General features: G+C 43.5%; 1 protein-coding gene and 1 long non-coding RNA gene across 2 annotated transcripts; one reads left to right on the forward strand and one right to left on the reverse strand.

Annotated features, from left to right (window-relative positions):
- The first annotated feature begins 559 nt into the window (after window positions 1-559).
- Window positions 560-2,345, forward strand: LOC124277230. The gene is made up of 2 exons (XM_046712881.1): window positions 560-1,140; window positions 1,914-2,345. The coding sequence occupies exons 1-2, from the start codon at window positions 744-746 to the stop codon at window positions 2,024-2,026; spliced, it is 510 nt and encodes a 169-aa protein (XP_046568837.1). The 5' UTR covers window positions 560-743; the 3' UTR covers window positions 2,027-2,345.
- A 989-nt stretch (window positions 2,346-3,334) lies between these two features.
- Window positions 3,335-8,017, reverse strand: LOC124277231. Its single transcript, XR_006898779.1, has 2 exons — window positions 7,929-8,017; window positions 3,335-4,188 (listed from the first exon to the last, which is right to left on the reverse strand). It is a non-coding gene; the product is annotated as an uncharacterized LOC124277231 (long non-coding RNA).
- Between the last annotated feature and the right edge of the window lie 11,355 nt (window positions 8,018-19,372).

Here is a 19,372-nt window from a genome sequence, read left to right on the forward strand (position 1 = left end):
CCCTTCATGATGCCGTTAAAGAAATCAATGGGCGCATGCCGACACCTTCTGCGTCATGGGCTGCGCAACAACAACCACAGCCAGGACCACAACAACTACAGCCACAGCCACAGTCACAGCAACAGCAACAGCAACAACCACAGCGACAGCAACAGCCACAACCACAACCACAGACACAGCTACAGCAACAGCCACAACCACAACCACAGACACAGCGACAGCGACAGCAACAGCAACAGCAACAGCCACAAGCCCCAGAACCACTGCAAGAAATAAGTCCAGACAATCCACCAGTAGACTTGCTGCCTCCTACAGAGTTGTTGGAATCACAACCAGTATCACAAGCTCAAAGTCAATATGAAAACCGAACACAGCCACAAAAACAAACTAAAGTAGACTCACAAACTCAGCCACAACTGTCTAGTTTACAAAGTCCGTCACAATCACAGCCACCTCAAAGCCAAGTTCAGATTCCACCAGAAATACAATCAGAGACCCAACCACAATTGTCGAATTTGAAAAGTCTCCCACAACCTCAACCCCAAAGCCAAAGTCAGATTCCAACAGAAATAGAATCACAAACTCAAGAAGAATTGTCGAACTTGCAAAGTCCACCACAACCTCAAAGCCAAAGTCAGATTCCATCTGAAATACAATCTCAACTTCAACCATTATCCCAACTCCAGTCACAACCTCCACCACATCAACGACTCTCCCTTCAGCCACGGTCACGACGACCACAAATGTACTCTCAACAGCGTTTCCCAACTCCTCAGAGGCTTCAGTTCAGGCGGAACGGCCCACAACAGAATCTAGCTGGAAGCCGAATGCCTCAAACGAGGCGACAAAATCCACTTCGAACCCAAAGACCTGTGCGGCTGGAGGCTTCCGTTCCGCGGGTACAACCACAGGGTGTCCGACCGAGTGTGCCAGAACGACAGACAGTCCATCGCAACAAAGTCAAATTATTAAAATCACAACGACCTACAGGGAAGGCCACGCCAATGGACAGACAGTGGCCACAGAGACAAGACGAGTTTCGAGGTCAAAGTCGAGGTCAAGTCCAAGGTCGACCTGGAATGGTTAGGTCAACGGGAACATTTAGGCCAACTGGCTCTAATTCTGGTCAGAGAACACGTGGTGAGTAGAGTAAATATTAGATTGAATAAATGTTAATGCATACAGATTTACATATATGTTTACTTTATAATTTACATAACCATCACGGGTGATGAGTTTAATGAAACGTTGTCCTTAAGATGATCAATCCAGTTAATTGGAGAATCTCACCGGTCTAAAGAAAGTATTTGATGTTAAAGAAAATTTACACCCATCTTCGGTGGTATGAAATCAAAAGTAAACAAAAACAATGTTTTTTCTTCAAAGGAGATGTATTTCATACGAGTATCACAGCTATACTTTGGACCTTAAATTTGCAGCTCTTCGGCTACTGATTTCAGCATTGTAACGTTTAGATAATGTTTGTATTTTATAGTCAAACCCAGTTGTCAGATGATTCATTTTACTTGCCCAGCTGTTAATCAGTTTGTCATGAATACATTAATTGTGATAATTCTTCAGTTCAAACACAAATCCAACGAAATAGCTATTATGTTTTGTTGGCCTATTGAATCATATCACCGTCTTCCCTACTGGTTGGCCTAATGGTTAAGGGGTTATATGATCACGTCAAAGACCCAGGTTCGATACCCCCTAAGAGCAATAAGTCCAGTTTTGGTGTCCCCCGTTTTGAAATTGCAGAAACAGTATTGGTATATTTAAATAGGCCCTACCGATAAGCTGATATCAAATGATTATATGAACATTGTCAATAAACTGTTCTGTTTATTAATGAGGGATCAGGTCTGATGTGTACAATTGGCTTTTGTCACATGCATGGTATCTATTTCCAGGTCTTCGGTGTTTCGACCTCGTGACGTCTTGTCGCCATTTTGCTGACGCCAACAGTTGCGGTAAATCGAACTTCGTGAGGCAGAACTGTCGCAGAACTTGTCAGATTTGCTAACTTATGATTGGTCAGTTGATCTGCCAATTGGTGGTGGGAGCGGCCGTGGAACTTTGCTTAAAAATGATTGGTCAGTTGATCTGGCCAAGGTCAAATGTGATCTGCTAATGGTGATGGGGAAATCGCGAGACAGTGTCCATGTTTTGTCTTATCGCCTATTTAACGATTATTTATTCAAAATAACTGTCGGTGATTGGATATGACTCAGGAAGTGGGGAAAGGTTTCTCCAAGACAATTAAAACTGAATGGTTCATAACGTGTGTCTAAGGATAATCTTGTGTATCAGGTTCATCAGTTATTTCAATAAAGATTGGCAAATTTTTGTATCTATTTCCTATTTCAACACATGGGTATGATGAACGAATCCCAATGTCCCAGTTTAGATTGTATGCCCACTTCCAGCAGGTGCTGAGAATGAAGTTTAAATGTACACTGATCAACTGACCGGGACAACGTGAATGCCATTGAAACGTTATTCAGAGGTGAGGTGAGGTGAAATTGGGTTTTACGTCGTGCTTGAGAATATTTCGCTCATATGACGACGTGCATGCGTGTGTATGTGGGTGTGCGGCTGCTTGTACTAGCCCAGACTGAAGCTGGTTTTATAGTGCTAGCCCACTGAGATACTATGCGGTAGTGAAGCATGAATACCCCACTCAGAACCACTATACTGACTCCGAGCCGACCAGTCCTTGTTGTACCCATTAATGCCGAGCGCCAGACAGGGACCAACAAGTACCATATTTTAACGTCTTTTGGTATGACGCGGTCGGGGATCGAACCCGCGACCTTCCGCTCTCCGGGTGGACGCTCTAACCACTACACCACGGAGGCGGTCCGTTATTCAGAGTGTCAGTGTAATAAAACTACTACTACTACCACTGCTGCTGCTAGCAGTAGTCTGAGCAATAGTATGCAGAACGTGTTTTATCTTCAATAAACGTAAACCAAAAACCATTATTGATTTGTTAGCACTGTATTTTGCTCATTGTTTTTGTCACAATGTTAAATGTACAATATGTAACAACTTGTTTGAGAGGCATTTATCAGTTGGATCAGTAAGGAAGGATGACAATATTTGGACTTCCCTGATAACGGTGTTAGAATCTACACCGAAACGTCGCTCTTGCTGTAATATAGAAGTTGTTCATCCATATATTGTCATCCTACCGGATACAATATGTCTCATTCTGTGACTTTTTCCCTTCTGGTTCACCAACGACATAATGCTGTTGAAAGCAGTGACAGACCTTGAACCTCGAATTCTACTTTAGGAAACTGAGACATAAAATTGATAACACGTCAAATTAATTAAACGATCAACAATTTTATTCACGGATCAAAATAGACGACTCTGAACACGAAACACAATATCAACATTGTTAAGGAACGTAAATCCCATTGCTTTCCGGTCAGCGTGCGTTTACAGCCGTTCATCAACACTCAGTGATTGTTCCTTTATTTTACAACACCCAAATTCGTCCAGGCATTCATTTATTACCCCATTTATAGCAACAAGAAGCCATTGTTGCAAGTTTAGAAGTCACGCCATGTTTCCTTCTCTCAAAGATTCAACGAGATGTTCGAACAACAAGACACAGTTGGAAACAGACATTACTCGGGGACACACAACGTACACAGTGATCACTTGTTCAAGAGAAATGTTACATGACGTCATTTCCTCCGACCATTGATGACGACGTCACTCTTCCCGTCTGACAAGACTACTCGTTGTAGAATGTCGTCTGGCGTTTCCTCGCCTTCTTGTTCAACTTTTCCCAGTGACGACAAACACGTGCCGGATAGAACAACTCCTCTGTACACGGATTCACATCGATTAACTGTCTTACGGCTGCGCTGTGATACCCACTTTAGCTGGTGTTAAAACTCGGGTTCGAATCTCAATTTCCGGGTTAAAACATGGCAGGACGCATGTCTTGTACTCGGTCCGGCATGGCTCAAAACACTCCCGTTTCTTGCCCTCCATTGTAGGTTTCAGACACCCCCGCATTTGCAAGCAAGCGGCAGTTTTTTCAAGACACTTGTACGCGCATGCGTGACGTCTGACTGTTCCAAGTGGTGGTCGAGCTGGCATAGCTGACGTCATGATCAGAGTGACGCTCATAATAGCAGCCAAGAAAATTGTGCTGGATTTAGTCATCTGAAACAAAGATACATTAATGAAAATTTACGATTTGTTTAAAAACGGAGCGTAGCTATATCTAAACTATATAATGTGTGAGGTTTTAACGTTTTAGCTTGGTCGCCGTTCATGAGCGGGAACGAGAATCCACAACCAGCTGAGTCCAGTATCTAAGGGACACAACTCATCATGGCGGCACGTTGGATCAGTTGGCTGTGTCCACTGGTTCATGGGATTTAGTTACGAAAATTTATAATTCAGTTATGTCCACTGATTTATAGCTATTGTTTATAAATTATTATATTTTGGTCTGGACTTGCTTATTTTATTTAGTTGAAGTTATCGTTATGAAAACGGACTATAGTGGTTCAGCGTTCGCGCGTCAGAGACGGGTTCGATTCTCAACATGGTACACTGCATGAAGTGTCAGTGACTCATCCGCGTCATACCCTACTTTGTAGCCTTTCTGAACCGAAGGCAGGGGCGGATACAGCTTTTTGAGAAAGCGGGGTGCACACTATTGAGAAAAGGGAGGGTGCACACTGTTTCAATGGTCATTTAATAAACTTTCCAGGACAAAGGGGTGGTGCGCACCCCTGCACCCCACCCCCCTCTCCCTCTGGTTCCGCCTATGGAAGGTGGACTAGCATGGAGGTAATAAGCGTTCGCTAGTCGAGCCTGGACCAGACAATCCAGTGCTCAACAGCATGAGCATCGACCTACACAATTGGGATACGATGATACGTGTCAACCAAGTCAGCGAGCCTGACCAGCGGACCCCGTTAGTCGCCTCTTACGACAAGCATGGGTTACTGAAGACCAATTCTAACTCGGAGTGAGTGAGTTTAGTTTTACGCCGCACTCAGCAATATTCCAGCTATATGGCGGCGGTCTGTAAATAATAGAGTCAGGACCAGACAATCCAGTGATCAACAGCATGAACATCGACCTACACAATTGGAAATACGATGACATGTGTGGATAAAGTCAGTAAGCCTGACCACCGGATCCCGTTAGTCGCCTCATACGACAAGCATGAAACCATAACAGCCGCTGAGCAACAAAGGGAAAACACTACATAACAACATTACTGTCACTCGCACGTTACCGTAATGACGCCTCCAGGATATTAGAGCAAAGACGGCGTTGTTTACAAGAAACTTCATCCATCTTTCTACTGATCAATCTAATTGTAACATGGTTTGACGTAACACACGGCTTAACTGAAGTTAATGAACTAGGGGCTAGAGGTGTTTGCTAGAAACTAAGTATTATACCACAATTATGTTATGACATTGGGGATTATGGTGCGAGCTGATCCAGGTTGAATTACGACAGGACAACACCCTGTCGCAGACATTATGTAATTGTGTGCTCATTATCACTCTTATACCAGGCATGTCCTACCACGGCGTTATCACTCTTTATACCAGGCATGTCCTACCACGGCGTTATCACAGCGATTCACCATATTAGGGTACTTCTGGATATCCTCCCAGCGTCTTTTGGATTCAATGACGTCACAAGAGGCGTGTTTACAAGACACGTGAGTGCCATAAATGTAAGATGGAAACTCTTTGGCACGATATACATTCAAAATTTTGAGAAATAAATTTTTCGAACTAAGAATCCTGAGAATACTGACAAATTGGGAGGAGTGAGTTTAGTTTTTACGCCGCACTCAGCAATATTCCAGCTATATGGCGGCGGTCTGTAAATAATCGAGTCAGGACCAGACAATCCAGTGATCAACAGCATGAACATCGACCTACACAATTGGAAATACGATGACATGTGTGGATAAAGTCAGTAAGCCTGACCACCGGATCCCGTTAGTCGCCTCATACGACAAGCATGAAACCATAACAGCCGCTGAGCAACAAAGGAAAACACTACATAACAACATTACTGTCACTCGCACGTTACCGTAATGACGCCTCCAGGATATTAGAGCAAAGACGGCGTTGTTTACAAGAAACTTCATCCATCTTTCTACTGATCAATCTAATTGTAACATGGTTTGACGTAACACACGGCTTAACTGAAGTTAATGAACTAGGGGCTAGAGGTGTTTGCTAGAAACTAAGTATTATACCACAATTATGTTATGACATTGGGGATTATGGTGCGAGCTGATCCAGGTTGAATTACGACAGGACAACACCCTGTCGCAGACATTATGTAATTGTGTGCTCATTATCACTCTTATACCAGGCATGTCCTACCACGGCGTTATCACTCTTATACCAGGCATGTCCTACCACGGCGTTATCACAGCGATTCACCATATTAGGGTACTTCTGGATATCCTCCCAGCGTCTTTTGGATTCAATGACGTCACAAGAGGCGTGTTTACAAGACACGTGAGTGCCATAAATGTAAGATGGAAACTCTTTTGGCACGATATACATTCAAAATTTTGAGAAATAAATTTTTCGAACTAAGAATCCTGAGAATACTGACAAATTTATGGAGTTTCTATTCTAACCGTGCCGAAACAGATTCTTGTACCGTTGGCAATCAGGCTTGTAACATAAAGTGGAAGGGATGTATACGTCCCAGCCAACGATGTATACTTCCCAACTTCTAAAATTCCACTCAAAGAAGTTACGAATCCTGAGGTTACTAAATCTGTGAGTGAGGGAGGGAGTGAGTTTAGAATTACGCCGCACTCAGCAATATTCCAGCTATATGGTGGCGGTCTATAAATAATCGACAGACAATCCAGGGATCAACAGCATGCTCGATGCAACTAGAATACGATGGCATGTAACAACCAAGTCAGCAAGCTGACCGACCGATCCCGTGTGTCGCCTCTTGGTTGCTGAAGATCAATTCTAACCCGGATCTTCACGGGTTACAAAATCTGTGAATCAATTACGTCCTATAGAGGGATCAGCTAAAACATCTACTATCCAAAGCTGTATGCACGATAGATAATCCTGGTGGAAATGTGAAATAAAGCCTGAGAAAACTTTACACTGAAAGACCAGTATTTCGATGAAAAAAGACATAGACCGACAAAATCGCTTGCACATTATCTTTAAATAATCTCAGAAGTTCAACAAGGGGTAGGGCATATCCGAGATAACTCCCTCCAGACTTGAATGTACTCCCAATTTGGTATCTTATTTAAATATATGTGCATAAAAAAAATATAATCTAATTGAACCCAGGACAATGCTCTCTAGAAAAATCAAATGGTAAGCTTGAGTTGATTTTGGGATTTCTTTTTCCATTAGCAATGTTATAAACAGGATAACAGCAATAGTTTAACACACACCTATCAAAACTGAAAAATGGTCATGGTTAAACTCGCGAAGGGCAATGATGCCGTGAATAGGTTACTGATGGATTTCAACTAAAACTAACTGTATACATTTCATTCGGAAAATTGAAAAGTCAATTCTTTTGCCACAACACGTTATTAATAACAGCAACAGTTTTCAAAGATAACAGATAGCAAAATATTATTGTATGGATGCCGGAACGGTTCTACAAACCTATATTTTGTCTACACTAAGAATTTGCCTAATTCAGAAAATACCCCGTTTTAAATACTTACATGCAGTACTTTCAGATAAATGTTCAAAATAAAACATAAATCTGAATATAGATAAATTAAAATAGATCTGAACATTTTTCATTGTATCTGTACATATTTGATTATAAATTATATAAATAACGAATAACTAGTATTTTCAAACAATATTTCATGAGAACCTGTATATGTCTAAATACAGTATAACGTAACTTACCGCTAGGGCTAAATGCTTATCGGAGAACGGTCGTCTGCTTACGGCTGCACGGTCGATTAGTGAATGGAAGCGCGAGCAGACGACTTTATATCTGTCAACTGCTTCCGGCAAGATATGAGCGGATATGGTGATTTGCCTCTGCGGAAATTGGGCTCATACCATCCCTCGTGCCTCGAGATGCGACATCGGCGACAACATGCTGCATTATGTGTTTATATTTAGGCTAGTTATGACAAAATCGGATTACTGATCTTGGCGGAACTGGTTTCAAAGATGGGGCTGGGTACTAGGGCTGAACGGGCTCTGTGAGGAGCTAGTGGCGTATGCAAGGCATGGTTTCTTGCCGTCAATCCTGTACTGTTTTTATAGAGGGTCTGTATCTTTTCAGACCCGAGGATACTGGCCAAACTAATATACAGTAACATATCTATCTGTATAAAAGGCGATATTACCTCCACCGAAATGTGGCTCCCACTGTAATAAAGCTGTGGTTCATCCTTATCTATCTATCTATCACTCTATGTATCTATCTATGTCTGTCTGTCTAACTTTGAATTGGCACTGAAACCGGAGTGCATACTCCATATCTATCTATCTACCTATCTATATATCTATCTATCTGCCTGTCTAAACTTGCATTGGCACTGAAACCGTAGCGCATACTCCATATCTATCTATCTACCTATCTATATATCTATCTATCTGCCTGTCTAAACTTGCATTGGCACTGAAACCGGACTGCATACTCCATATCTATCTATCTACCTATCTATATATCTATCTATCTGCCTGTCTAAACTTGCATTGGCACTGAAACCGTAGCGCATACTCCATATCTATCTATCTATCTATCTGCCTGTCTAAACTTACATTGGCACTGAAACCGTAGTGCATACATCCATAAACAGGTACATAGGTACCGGTGAGAGCGGGAGAGGTGGGATGGGTGTGATAAGCTGTGATCGTATGGGTGGGTGTGCGTGTGTGTTCATATATTTGGACCTTGTGAGGATTTATAAGTCCTTTTGAGATTTGTAAGATAACGTTTCAAACGCCCTGGGGCGCCCAACCTCGTCTGTAGTTGTTAACATCAATGTACCCTCTTAATAAATGTCAGTCAGTTACGTACTCAGTCCAGGGATTTCACACATAACTTACACCACCTGGTCCACGAATGTGAAACAGTTTACATGTATCAGTATTGTCGTGATTTGCATGAACTTGAACTTGATAGTAAATATAAATATTAGCAAACCATTCTAAAATATTCTTCTCCATGCCCGACATTTGCATCAGGTGGTGACTGAAGTCTCTTGTAGAACATACTGTGTCACATTTTCAACCGATCTGCCAACATTCACTTTATTAAGGTAATTTTATCTAAAAACGTTGCCTTTACAGGCAATTCTATGGCAAAGGAATATGATGTTTAATAAAACCACATGTCTCTGTTTTCCTATCAACAACCATTCTGAATGATTAAGGTTTTACGCCGCTTTTCGCAGTAATCGAGCATTACAACGGGGGTTGGGGGGGTAGGGTGTTCACCTGACATTTTCTTCTCACATATATCACATGACGAGAATCAAACCCGGTCTTTCGGTGTGACATCATGCTGTGATGAAAGTGGGTCGGGTGGAGGGGTTATTTTGGGGGTTAACATTTAAGGGGTTAACATGCCACGTGTTGATGTCTCCTTACGGACATAGTTATCGTATGACGCTATATCCTCAACTCTGAGTCAGACCTCACCAGCTGTAACACTGACACACATTTACGTGTCAATAACGTCAACTGCGGCTTTTCTCGAAATTCGACTTAACGACGCAGCATAGTATGCGGATGTCGAAGCTATATGTGTCGAGGAAGGGATGGGGATGACGCACACAACGTCATTATCTCAAGCGACGACAGCATTTACCGGATCACGCACGTCTTCGTCCAATGTTGCTGCGATCAAAACAACGGTCGACTCATTTGTATAGAGGAAATTAAAATATCTCTCTTCTAAGACCATGATCTCTTGTATATAATTGTTTAAATGTTCGATCGGCATTCGAGAAGTTGGTGAGTCAATAACAAAGCGTACAACGTTATGGACAACAACTTCTTGTTTATTGCTGAGAGCGACGTTTCTGTGTAGATTCTTACACCGTTATCAAGCTAAACGTGACTACAAGCAAGTGATGAGAAATATATATACATAGTATATTTTGACAAACATCATATTGACATTAACAACAGCATGTACCTAAATAACAAGTGACACATAATAATGAGTTCAGTTTTACTACACTGAACTCTGCAATATTCCAGCTATATCGCGACGGTCTGTAAATAATCGAGTCTGGACCAAACAATCCAGTGATCAACAGTATGAGCGTCGATCTACGCAGTTGGTATGGATGACATGTGTTAACCAAGTCAGCGAGTCTGACCACCCTACCTAGTTATAGTCGCCTCTTACGACAAGCATGGAGGACTGTTTAGACCAATTCTAACCCGGATCTTCACGGGTATGGAGAGTAAGAATATAGCCCAGATGTAGTGAGTGAGTATGAAATTTCGCCGCTTTTAGCATATTCCAGCAATATCACGACCGGCTTTACACTTTGTACCAATGTGGTAGATCGAACCGGGACCGCCCAGTGAAGGGGTGAAACCTCTTACAGCTAGATAGTGACGCGGTCAGTGATCCTGGTGTAGATAAGGGAGTCAACTCTGTATAGTGATTTACAGAGTAACACTTTTGGTCGTGTAAAATATGTACGATTGTAACTCAAATTTCACTTTATGAATTTTACACAATCATAGCTGAAAACATGTTAAACCAATATCAACCATTTTGTTCATCTCTAACGAATATACCAAGATACATTAAAAGGCGGTACTTGTTGTTAACCAGCCTGGCGTTCAGCATTAGGGAGAGGGAGAATAGTCGTCTGCTCCGAGTCTGTGAACTGCGCCTCAGTGGAACATCCGCGTTAGAATGGGGCCTGATATAACAGTGGGCTAGCACTATCATGTCAAGACTAGTACAAGTACGCACACGCACACGCACACGCACACGCACACGCAGATGTGATAGAATCAGTTGATTTCCAAGAGAGAGAAAAGTCTTCATATTCGTAAAGTCTGGAAATGTCCACTGAAAGTATTGATACCACATGCTAGGTAATCGGTTTCCATAGAAAAAACACATTTGGAGACATGCGTGGCCTAGAGGTACTGACGTAGGGAGAGTAACTGAATGGCAGACAAAATTTTCTTTGGGTGATATGTGTTATTAACAGTTGAACACATGCTGTTCTGCTATTTCTGTTAATTATGGACAAAATCATTGATAAAATACAAGTAAAACTTGATAAAATAAATAAACTTCATCTTTGTTCTTGGTGTTGTCATACAGTGAATAATTTGAATAGCAATTAACAATTTGTAGCTTGCATTTTATCACCAACATCCTGTTTGGATGAAATGGATGATGACTTCCTACTTGTTCAAGGGGTAATCCCCCATCGTGCCTGTTTAAGCTTTTGGGGTGGAGAGAGGGAGGGGGTCACATCAAACGCTATTGGGGACCGGCGGATGCTTGTAACACACAGATAACGACTTGTGACAAACACAAACACAAACACAAACACAAACGATGAGTTTTTCTTCACTTTTCAGAAATAAATGATTCACAGCCCAACTTAACGTGAAACAGCACTTTGTAATATTGTAGTTTATTAATGTTGTCTTTCAGTGGCATTTAGAAGTTGTACAGTTGATGTCCAAGATATTTTTATGGATTAAACTTCTTTTTAATTTCTCTCACAACGTTTCGAGATCATTCCAGGTCCCTTCATCAGGTGAACTGGCAGTTAGGACTATGACGTCGTCACTATAACTCAGTAATGACGTCATAGTGACGACGTCATAGTCCTAACTGCCAGTTCACCTGATGAAGGGACCTGAATGGTCTCGAAACGTTGTGAGAGAAATTAAAAGAAGTTTAATCCATAAAATATCTTGGACATCATATAATGTTGTAGATGGCCTCACATACCGGAAAATGAGACGTTGTATTTCGAAACGTCCTGTTCCTTGATGGAGTAAAAATATACTCCAAATCGTCGTTTTGCTCCACCTGATGAAGGAGTAAGGATATTCTCTGGACACATCGTCGTTTTGCTCCACCTGATGAAGGAGTAAGGATATTCTCTGGACACATCGTCGTTTTGCTCCACCTGATGAAGGAGTAAGGATATTTCTCTGGACACATCGTCGTTTTTTGCTCCACCTGATGAAGGAGTAAGGACATCGTCTCTCCACCTGATGAAGGAGTAAGGATACATCGTCGTCGTTTTGCTCCACCTGATGAAGGAGTAAGGATATTCTCTGGACAAATCGTCGTTTTGCTCCACCTGATGAAGGAGTAAGGATATTCTCTGGACAAATCGTCGTTTTGCTCCACCTGATGAAGGAGTAAGGATATTCTCTGGACAAATCGTCGTTTTGCTCCACCTGATGAAGGAGTAAGGATATTCTCTGGACAAATCGTCGTTTTGCTCCACCTGATGAAGGAGTAAGGATATTCTCTGGACAAATCGTCGTTTTGCTCCACCTGATGAAGGAGTAAGGATATTCTCTGGACAAATCGTCGTTTTGCTCCACCTGATGAAGGAGTAAGGATATTCTCTGGACAAATCGTCGTTTTGCTCCACCTGATGAAGGAGTAAGGATATTCTCTGGACACATCGTCGTTTTGCTCCACCTGATGAAGGAGTAAGGATATTCTCTGGACAAATCGTCGTTTTGCTCCACCTGATGAAGGAGTAAGGATATTCTCTGGACAAATCGTCGTTTTTGCTCCACCTGATGAAGGAGTAAGGATATTCTCTGGACAAATCGTCGTTTCGTTCCTCCACCTGATGAAGGAGTAAGGATATTCTCTGGACAAATCGTCGTTTTGCTCCACCTGATGAAGGAGTAAGGATATTCTCTGGACAAATCGTCGTTTTGCTCCACCTGATGAAGGAGTAAGGATATTCTCTGGACAAATCGTCGTTTTGCTCCACCTGATGAAGGAGTAAGGATATTCTCTGGACACATCGTCGTTTTGCTCCACCTGATGAAGGAGTAAGGATATTCTCTGGACAAATCATCGTTATTCCACCTGATGAAGATAAGGAGGTCGTTTTGCTCCACCTGATGAAGGATATAAGGATATTCTCTGGACAAATCGTCGTTTTGCTCCACCTGATGAAGGAGTAAGGATATTCTCTGGACAAATCGTCGTTTTCTCCTGATGAAGGAAGGAGTTCTCTGGACAAATCGTCGTTTTTCCACCTGATGAAGGAGTAAGGATATCTCTGTCAAATCGTTTTTGCTCCACCTGATGAAGGAGTAAGGATATTCTCTGGACAAATCGTCGTTTTGCTCCACCTGATGAAGGAGAAGGAGTAAGGCTCCATGATGAAGGAGTAAGGATATTCTCTGGACAAATCGTCGTTTTGCTCCACCTGATGAAGGAGTAAGGATATTCTCTGGACAAATCGTCGTTTTGCTCCACCTGATGAAGGAGTAAGGATATTCTCTGGACAAATCGTCGTTTTGCAGGAAGGAGTAAGGATATTCTCTGGACACATCGTCGTTTTGCTCCACCTGATGAAGGAGTAAGGGTATTCTCTGGACAAATCATCGTTATTCCACCTGATGAAGGAGTAAGGATATTCTCTGGACACATCGTCGTTTTGCTCCACCTGATGAAGGAGTAAGGATATTCTCTGGACACATCGTCGTTTTCTCCACCTGATGAAGGAGTAAGGATATTCTCTGGACACATCGTCGTTTTGCTCCACCTGATGAAGGAGTAAGGATATTCTCTGGACAAATCGTCGTTTTGCTCAACCTGATGAAGGAGTAAGGATATACTCCAAGTCTTCTTCCTTCGCCTGATGAAGGAGTAAAACTAGTTGTATTCCTTCGCTTGATGAAGGAAAAAAAAATACTCCGAATCATCGTGTTCTTGTGAAGGAGTAAGAATATACTCCGTTACGTCATGTTCCTTCACCTTATGAAGGCATAAGAATATGTTGAGGATATTATATGAGTGTCCATGTCATACAACGTTTACGACACGAGTGCTTAAATGTTGGTATTTGGAGAGCGAGTGATATACCGATATTTAGGCACGAGTGTCGTAAACATAGTATGATATGGGCACGAATATAACATTCTGTTTATTACCGAAGTCGAATTGAGAAAAATAAACCCAAATCTGCTTTCAAACAGGCTGGCTACCCGCCGTCGCCGCATGTAGAACGCAGAGTAGCAGAAGAAACGTGACGTCATAGCATTGTTCATGACGTCACGTCACCACGACAAAGTGATATTTTGCCCTAGGGCATCGTATGAAAAATATCAATCCCCATAGTTTCGCCCTCGCATATTTATTATATACATTCTTATCTTGCATTAATCTGTTACTTAAAAAAACAAATCCGTAGAACCGACAGGGGTTCAATACGGAATCTGGGGTGCAATGCGGAATTTGACCACCCCTGTATTGCTATCCTAATATATAATAAACCCTGTACGCCACGTTCCTTCATCTGATAAAGGAGTAAGAATTATCTCCGTTTCGTCGTGTTCCTTCATCCGATGAAAGAGAAAGAATATGCTCCAAAACATTGTGTTCCTCGTAAGAAAGAAGTTGACATCCAAATCTTCACACCCTTTACTTTGGTTTGTTTACACTCTATTCTTGCGACAGAGATATGAATATACCCAGGGCAGTGAAAGGAACAAAACAATCGTTCCCCCAAGCGATCTCACAGATGCGGCGACGTTGCTCTTACACAGCTCACGCTCGTGGGCATTCCGGGTTAAATTGGGGTCCACAGACCGTCAGGGCGACAGAAGGCATCGGCTGTTCAGGCGTAGTGATTTGGTTGATGACGTAGTACGCTCATAGTGTTCATCACAGGATTGTCTGGCCCTGACAATTTACTTCCTTGGTGTTTGTTGTTACATACACAGCAATATCCCAGCTATATTCATATTCAGTATCTTGAATGGACAGTGAATGAATGAATCTCACAGCCCAATATCCCGATCTGTGATACTGTGTTAATTCTTGCACTGTCATTTCAACCCAATATACTGATTATATGTTGGCTAAGGATCAAGATTTGATTATATGTAAAGATAATTGAAGATTGAAATACCCATGTACACAATGACCGGATAATCCCTATGGGGCCTCAGTCTTCTTATGAACGAACTGAGGCACTGAGTCATATGCACGATGAGCATGGTGCTTGAAGACCTATGAAGGGATGTATCCTGACAGAATCGTTGCACATAATTATCAAACAGTACAAGACTTGTCACTTAGGATTCAAACAATTGGGGCGGTGGGATAGCCTAGTGGTTAACGCGTTCGCTTGTCACACCGAACACACACACACACACGCACACTCACACGCACACGCACATTCACACGCACACGCACACGCACACATGGGTACAATGTTTCCAATCACGACACCCTGTCCTTTCGGCAACGCGAAGGGAACTCGGCAATGCTCTTGTTGAGGAGTGGAACAATCCTCCCTAGGCAACCATCCATGCATGAGACGACGGCGCCAGTATGTGATTGTAATAATGGTTGACGTACATTCTACTGGGTCAGAGAGGTACTCCCAGTCTGAGTAGAATACATACTTTGGATATCACTGTGGCAGAGGTACGAGGCTGACCCCAACGAACTCTCTGGGTAGGTGATCTGTTTTACTCAGATCTGGATTATTGTGAAATTTCAATTTTAAAATTTGCTTGAATCTAGTGTATATTTTCCTTAGACTGGGTGGGGAAAACCCATCACCTTAGGAGTGAGTGAATATAGATTTAGCAATATTCCAGCAATATCAATGCGGAGGACACGAAAAAAGGGCTCCACGCATTGTACCCAAGTTGGGAATCAAAATCGGGTCTTCGGCGTAACAAGCAAACGCTTTAACTACTAGGCTACCCCCACCGCCTCAATCACCTGAAATCAATGCAGCATCAATTTAAGCTGATAGAGGGGTCAGCATTTGCACGTCGCAACATTGTTCAATGACGCTGTCATCCAGACTTTTTACTTATTCAAAACCTCGTTTTCACACGGCGGTGGGGTAGCCTAGTCGTTAAAGCGTTCGCTCGTCACGCCGAAGACCCGGGTTCGATTCCCCACATGAGTACAATGTGTGATACCCATTTCTGGCGTTCTGGTGATATTGCGGGAATATTGCTAAAAGCGGCGTAAAACTAAACTCACTTACTCGCTTACTTAAACACGGAAATGTTACCAGCGAAATCGCCCGGATTCACGTTCGTGCGCGGGCGATTGGAAATCCTTGTGGTTGAAGCGTTGGCTGAAAGTCCGCGTGCGCTTTATCACATGCATTCAATAAGTAAATTCTGTTTTTTATGTCTCCCTTCCTGATACTGCATCAATATTGTAAATATGTACCGTACACTAACTCGTACATCAGGGTACTATTGCACGTAAGTATATCATGTAATTAAAGACATGAATAGCTGTCGACAGACTGCACATCACTCATCTCCTCCGATGAGGCATCGTGACCCAATGTCCGTCTGTGGATGGATCTAGAAGGATGTTCTCCCAGATTAAATCGATCAGTCATCGAAATGCTCGACAGAGAGACACATGCGTTAAGCTAGACAAACACATGGTGCAAAAATAATTCACAAAGTGACCCCAGCTCTTTTAACCCCTTGGATGCCAAGTTCTGTATATTTCGGACGCATATTTGGTCTGAAAAATGGAAGTTGTGTTTTCATTGCGCTCGCGCGGCACTGGATCAACCTACAGCTAAAACAATGCACAGAACATGTAGAACATATTATTTCCTATTTGATAGCGTAAATAAAACCGCAACAACTTGGGCGGTTTGATAAACAGACACTACTAAGTGTTGTCCGAAATATTGTTGAGACAAACATCGCTTTTTACCGTACGCCGATAAAAGCATTGCGCGACAGTATTTGGCACCTTTACGGAAACTGTGAGCAAACACAACTGAATGCTATAATCAGACGGGAACGACCAAAGACTGCTTGAGATGGGATTTGAGATGAGTATAGACTGCTTGAGTTCGGTGGGGATGAGCATAGACTGCTTGAGTTCGGCAGGATGAGTATAGACTGCTTGAGTTCAGGCGGGATGAGTATAGACTGCTTGAGTTCGGGCGGGATGAGTATAGACTGCTTGAGTTCGGGCGGGATGAGTATAGACTGCTTGAGTTCGGGTGGGATGAGTATAGACTGCTTGAGTTCAGGCGGGATGAGCATAGACTGCTTGAGTTCGTGCAGGATGAGTATAGACTGCTTGAGTTCGGGTGGGATGAGTATAGAGCTTTAGCTCCCTAGGGATAACCAGACTTGAGTTCGGTGGGGGATGAGTATAGACTGCTTGAGTTCGGGCAGGATGAGTATAGACTGCTTGAGTTCGGGCGGGATGAGTATAGACTGCTTGAGTTCGGGCGGGATGAGACTATAGGGCTGCTTGAGTTCGGGCGGGATGAGCATAGACTGCTTGAGTTCGGGCGGGATGAGCTTAGACTGCTTGAGTTCGGGACTGCTTGAGTTCGAGATGAGTATAGACTGCTTGAGTTCAGGCGGGATGAGTATAGACTGCTTGAGTTCAGGCGGGATGAGTATAGACTGCTTGAGTTCGGGCGGGATGAGTATAGACTGCTTGAGTTCGGGTGGGATGAGTATAGACTGCTTGAGTTCAGGCGGGATGAGCATAGACTGCTTGAGTTCGTGCAGGATGAGTATAGACTGCTTGAGTTCGGGTGGGATGAGTATAGACAGCTTGAGTTCGGTGGGGATGAGCATAGACTGCTTGAGTTCGGGCAGGATGAGTATAGACTGCTTGAGTTCGGGCGGGATGAGTATAGACTGCTTGAGTTCGGGCGGGATGAGTATAGACTGCTTGAGTTCGGGCGGGATGAGTATAGACTGCTTGAGTTCGGGACTGCTTGAGTTCAGGCGGGATGAGCTATAGACTGCTTGAGTTCGGGCGGGATGAGTATAGACTGCTTGAGTTCAGGCGGGATGAGTATAGACTGCTTGAGTTCGGGCGGGATGAGTATAGGGTGCTTGAGTTCGGGCGGGATGAGCTTAGACTCCTTGAGTTCGGGCGGGATGAGCATAGACTGCTTGAGTTCAGGCGGGATGAGTATAGACTGCTTGAGTTCGGGCGGGATGAGTATAGACAGTTTGAGTTCGGGCGGGATGAGTATAGACAGCTTGAGTTCGGGCGGGATGAGTATAGACTGCTTGAGTTCGGGCGGGATGAGTATAGACTGCTTGAGTTCGGGCAGGATGAGTATAGACTGCTTGAGTTCGGGCGGGATGAGTATAGACTGCTTGAGTTCGGGCGGGATGAGTATAGACTGCTTGAGTTCGGGCAGGATGAGTATAGACTGCTTGAGTTCGGGTGGGATGAGTATAGACTGCTTGAGTTCGGGCGGGATGAGTATAGACTGCTTGAGTTCGGGCAGGATGAGTATAGACTGCTTGAGTTCGGGCAGGATGAGCATAGACTGCTTGAGTTCGGGCGGGATGATCATAGACTTCTTGAGTTCGGGCGGGATGAGTATAGACTGCTTGAGTTCGGGCAGGATGAGGATAGACTGCTTGAGTTCGGGCAGGATGAGTATAGACTGCTTGAGTTCAGGGCGGGATGAAGTATAGACTGTATAGACTGCTTTGAGTTCGGGCGGGATGAGTATAGACTGCTTGAGTTCAGGGCGGGATGAGTATAGACTGCTTGAGTTCGGGCAGGATGAGTATAAACTGCTTGAATTTGGGCGGGATGAGCTTAGACTGCTTGAGTTTGGGCGGGATGAGCTTAGACTGCTTGAGTTCGGGCGGGATGAGTATAGACTGCTTGAGTTCGGGCGGGATGAGTATAGACTGCTTGAGTTCGGGCGGGATGAGTATAGACTGCTTGAGTTCAGGGCGGGATGAGTATAGACTGCTTGAGTTCGGGCGGGATGAGTATAGACTGCTTGAGTTCAGGCGGGATGAGTATAGACTGCTTGAGTTCAGGGCGGGATGAGTATAGACTGCTTGAGTTCGGGCGGGATGAGTATAGACTGCTTGAGTTCGGGCGGGATGAGCTTAGACTGCTTGAGTTTGGGCGGGATGAGCTTAGACTGCTTGAGTTCGGGCGGGATGAGTATAGGCTGCTTGAGTTCGGGCGGGATGAGTATAGACTGCTTGAGTTCGGGCGGGATGAGTACAGACTGCTTGAGTTCGGGCAGGATGAGCATAGACTGCTTGAGTTCGGGCAGGATGAGTATAGACTGCTTGAGTTCGGGCAGGATGAGTATAGACTGCTTGAGTTCGGGCGGGATGAGTATAGACTGCTTGAGTTC

Source organism: Haliotis rubra, unplaced genomic scaffold, assembly GCF_003918875.1.
Source record: "Haliotis rubra isolate DU_JTF1 unplaced genomic scaffold, ASM391887v1 Scf22, whole genome shotgun sequence".
NCBI lineage: Eukaryota > Metazoa > Mollusca > Gastropoda > Lepetellida > Haliotidae > Haliotis > Haliotis rubra.

Coding starts and splice junctions, on each gene's coding strand:
- LOC124277230 (XM_046712881.1), top strand. CDS start 744: ATGTACTCTCAACAGCGTTTCCCAACTCCTCAGAGGCTTCAGTTCAGG. Junction 1,141..1,913: donor TTCTGGTCAGAGAACACGTG/GTGAGTAGAGTA, acceptor ATCTATTTCCAG/GTCTTCGGTGTTTCGACCTC.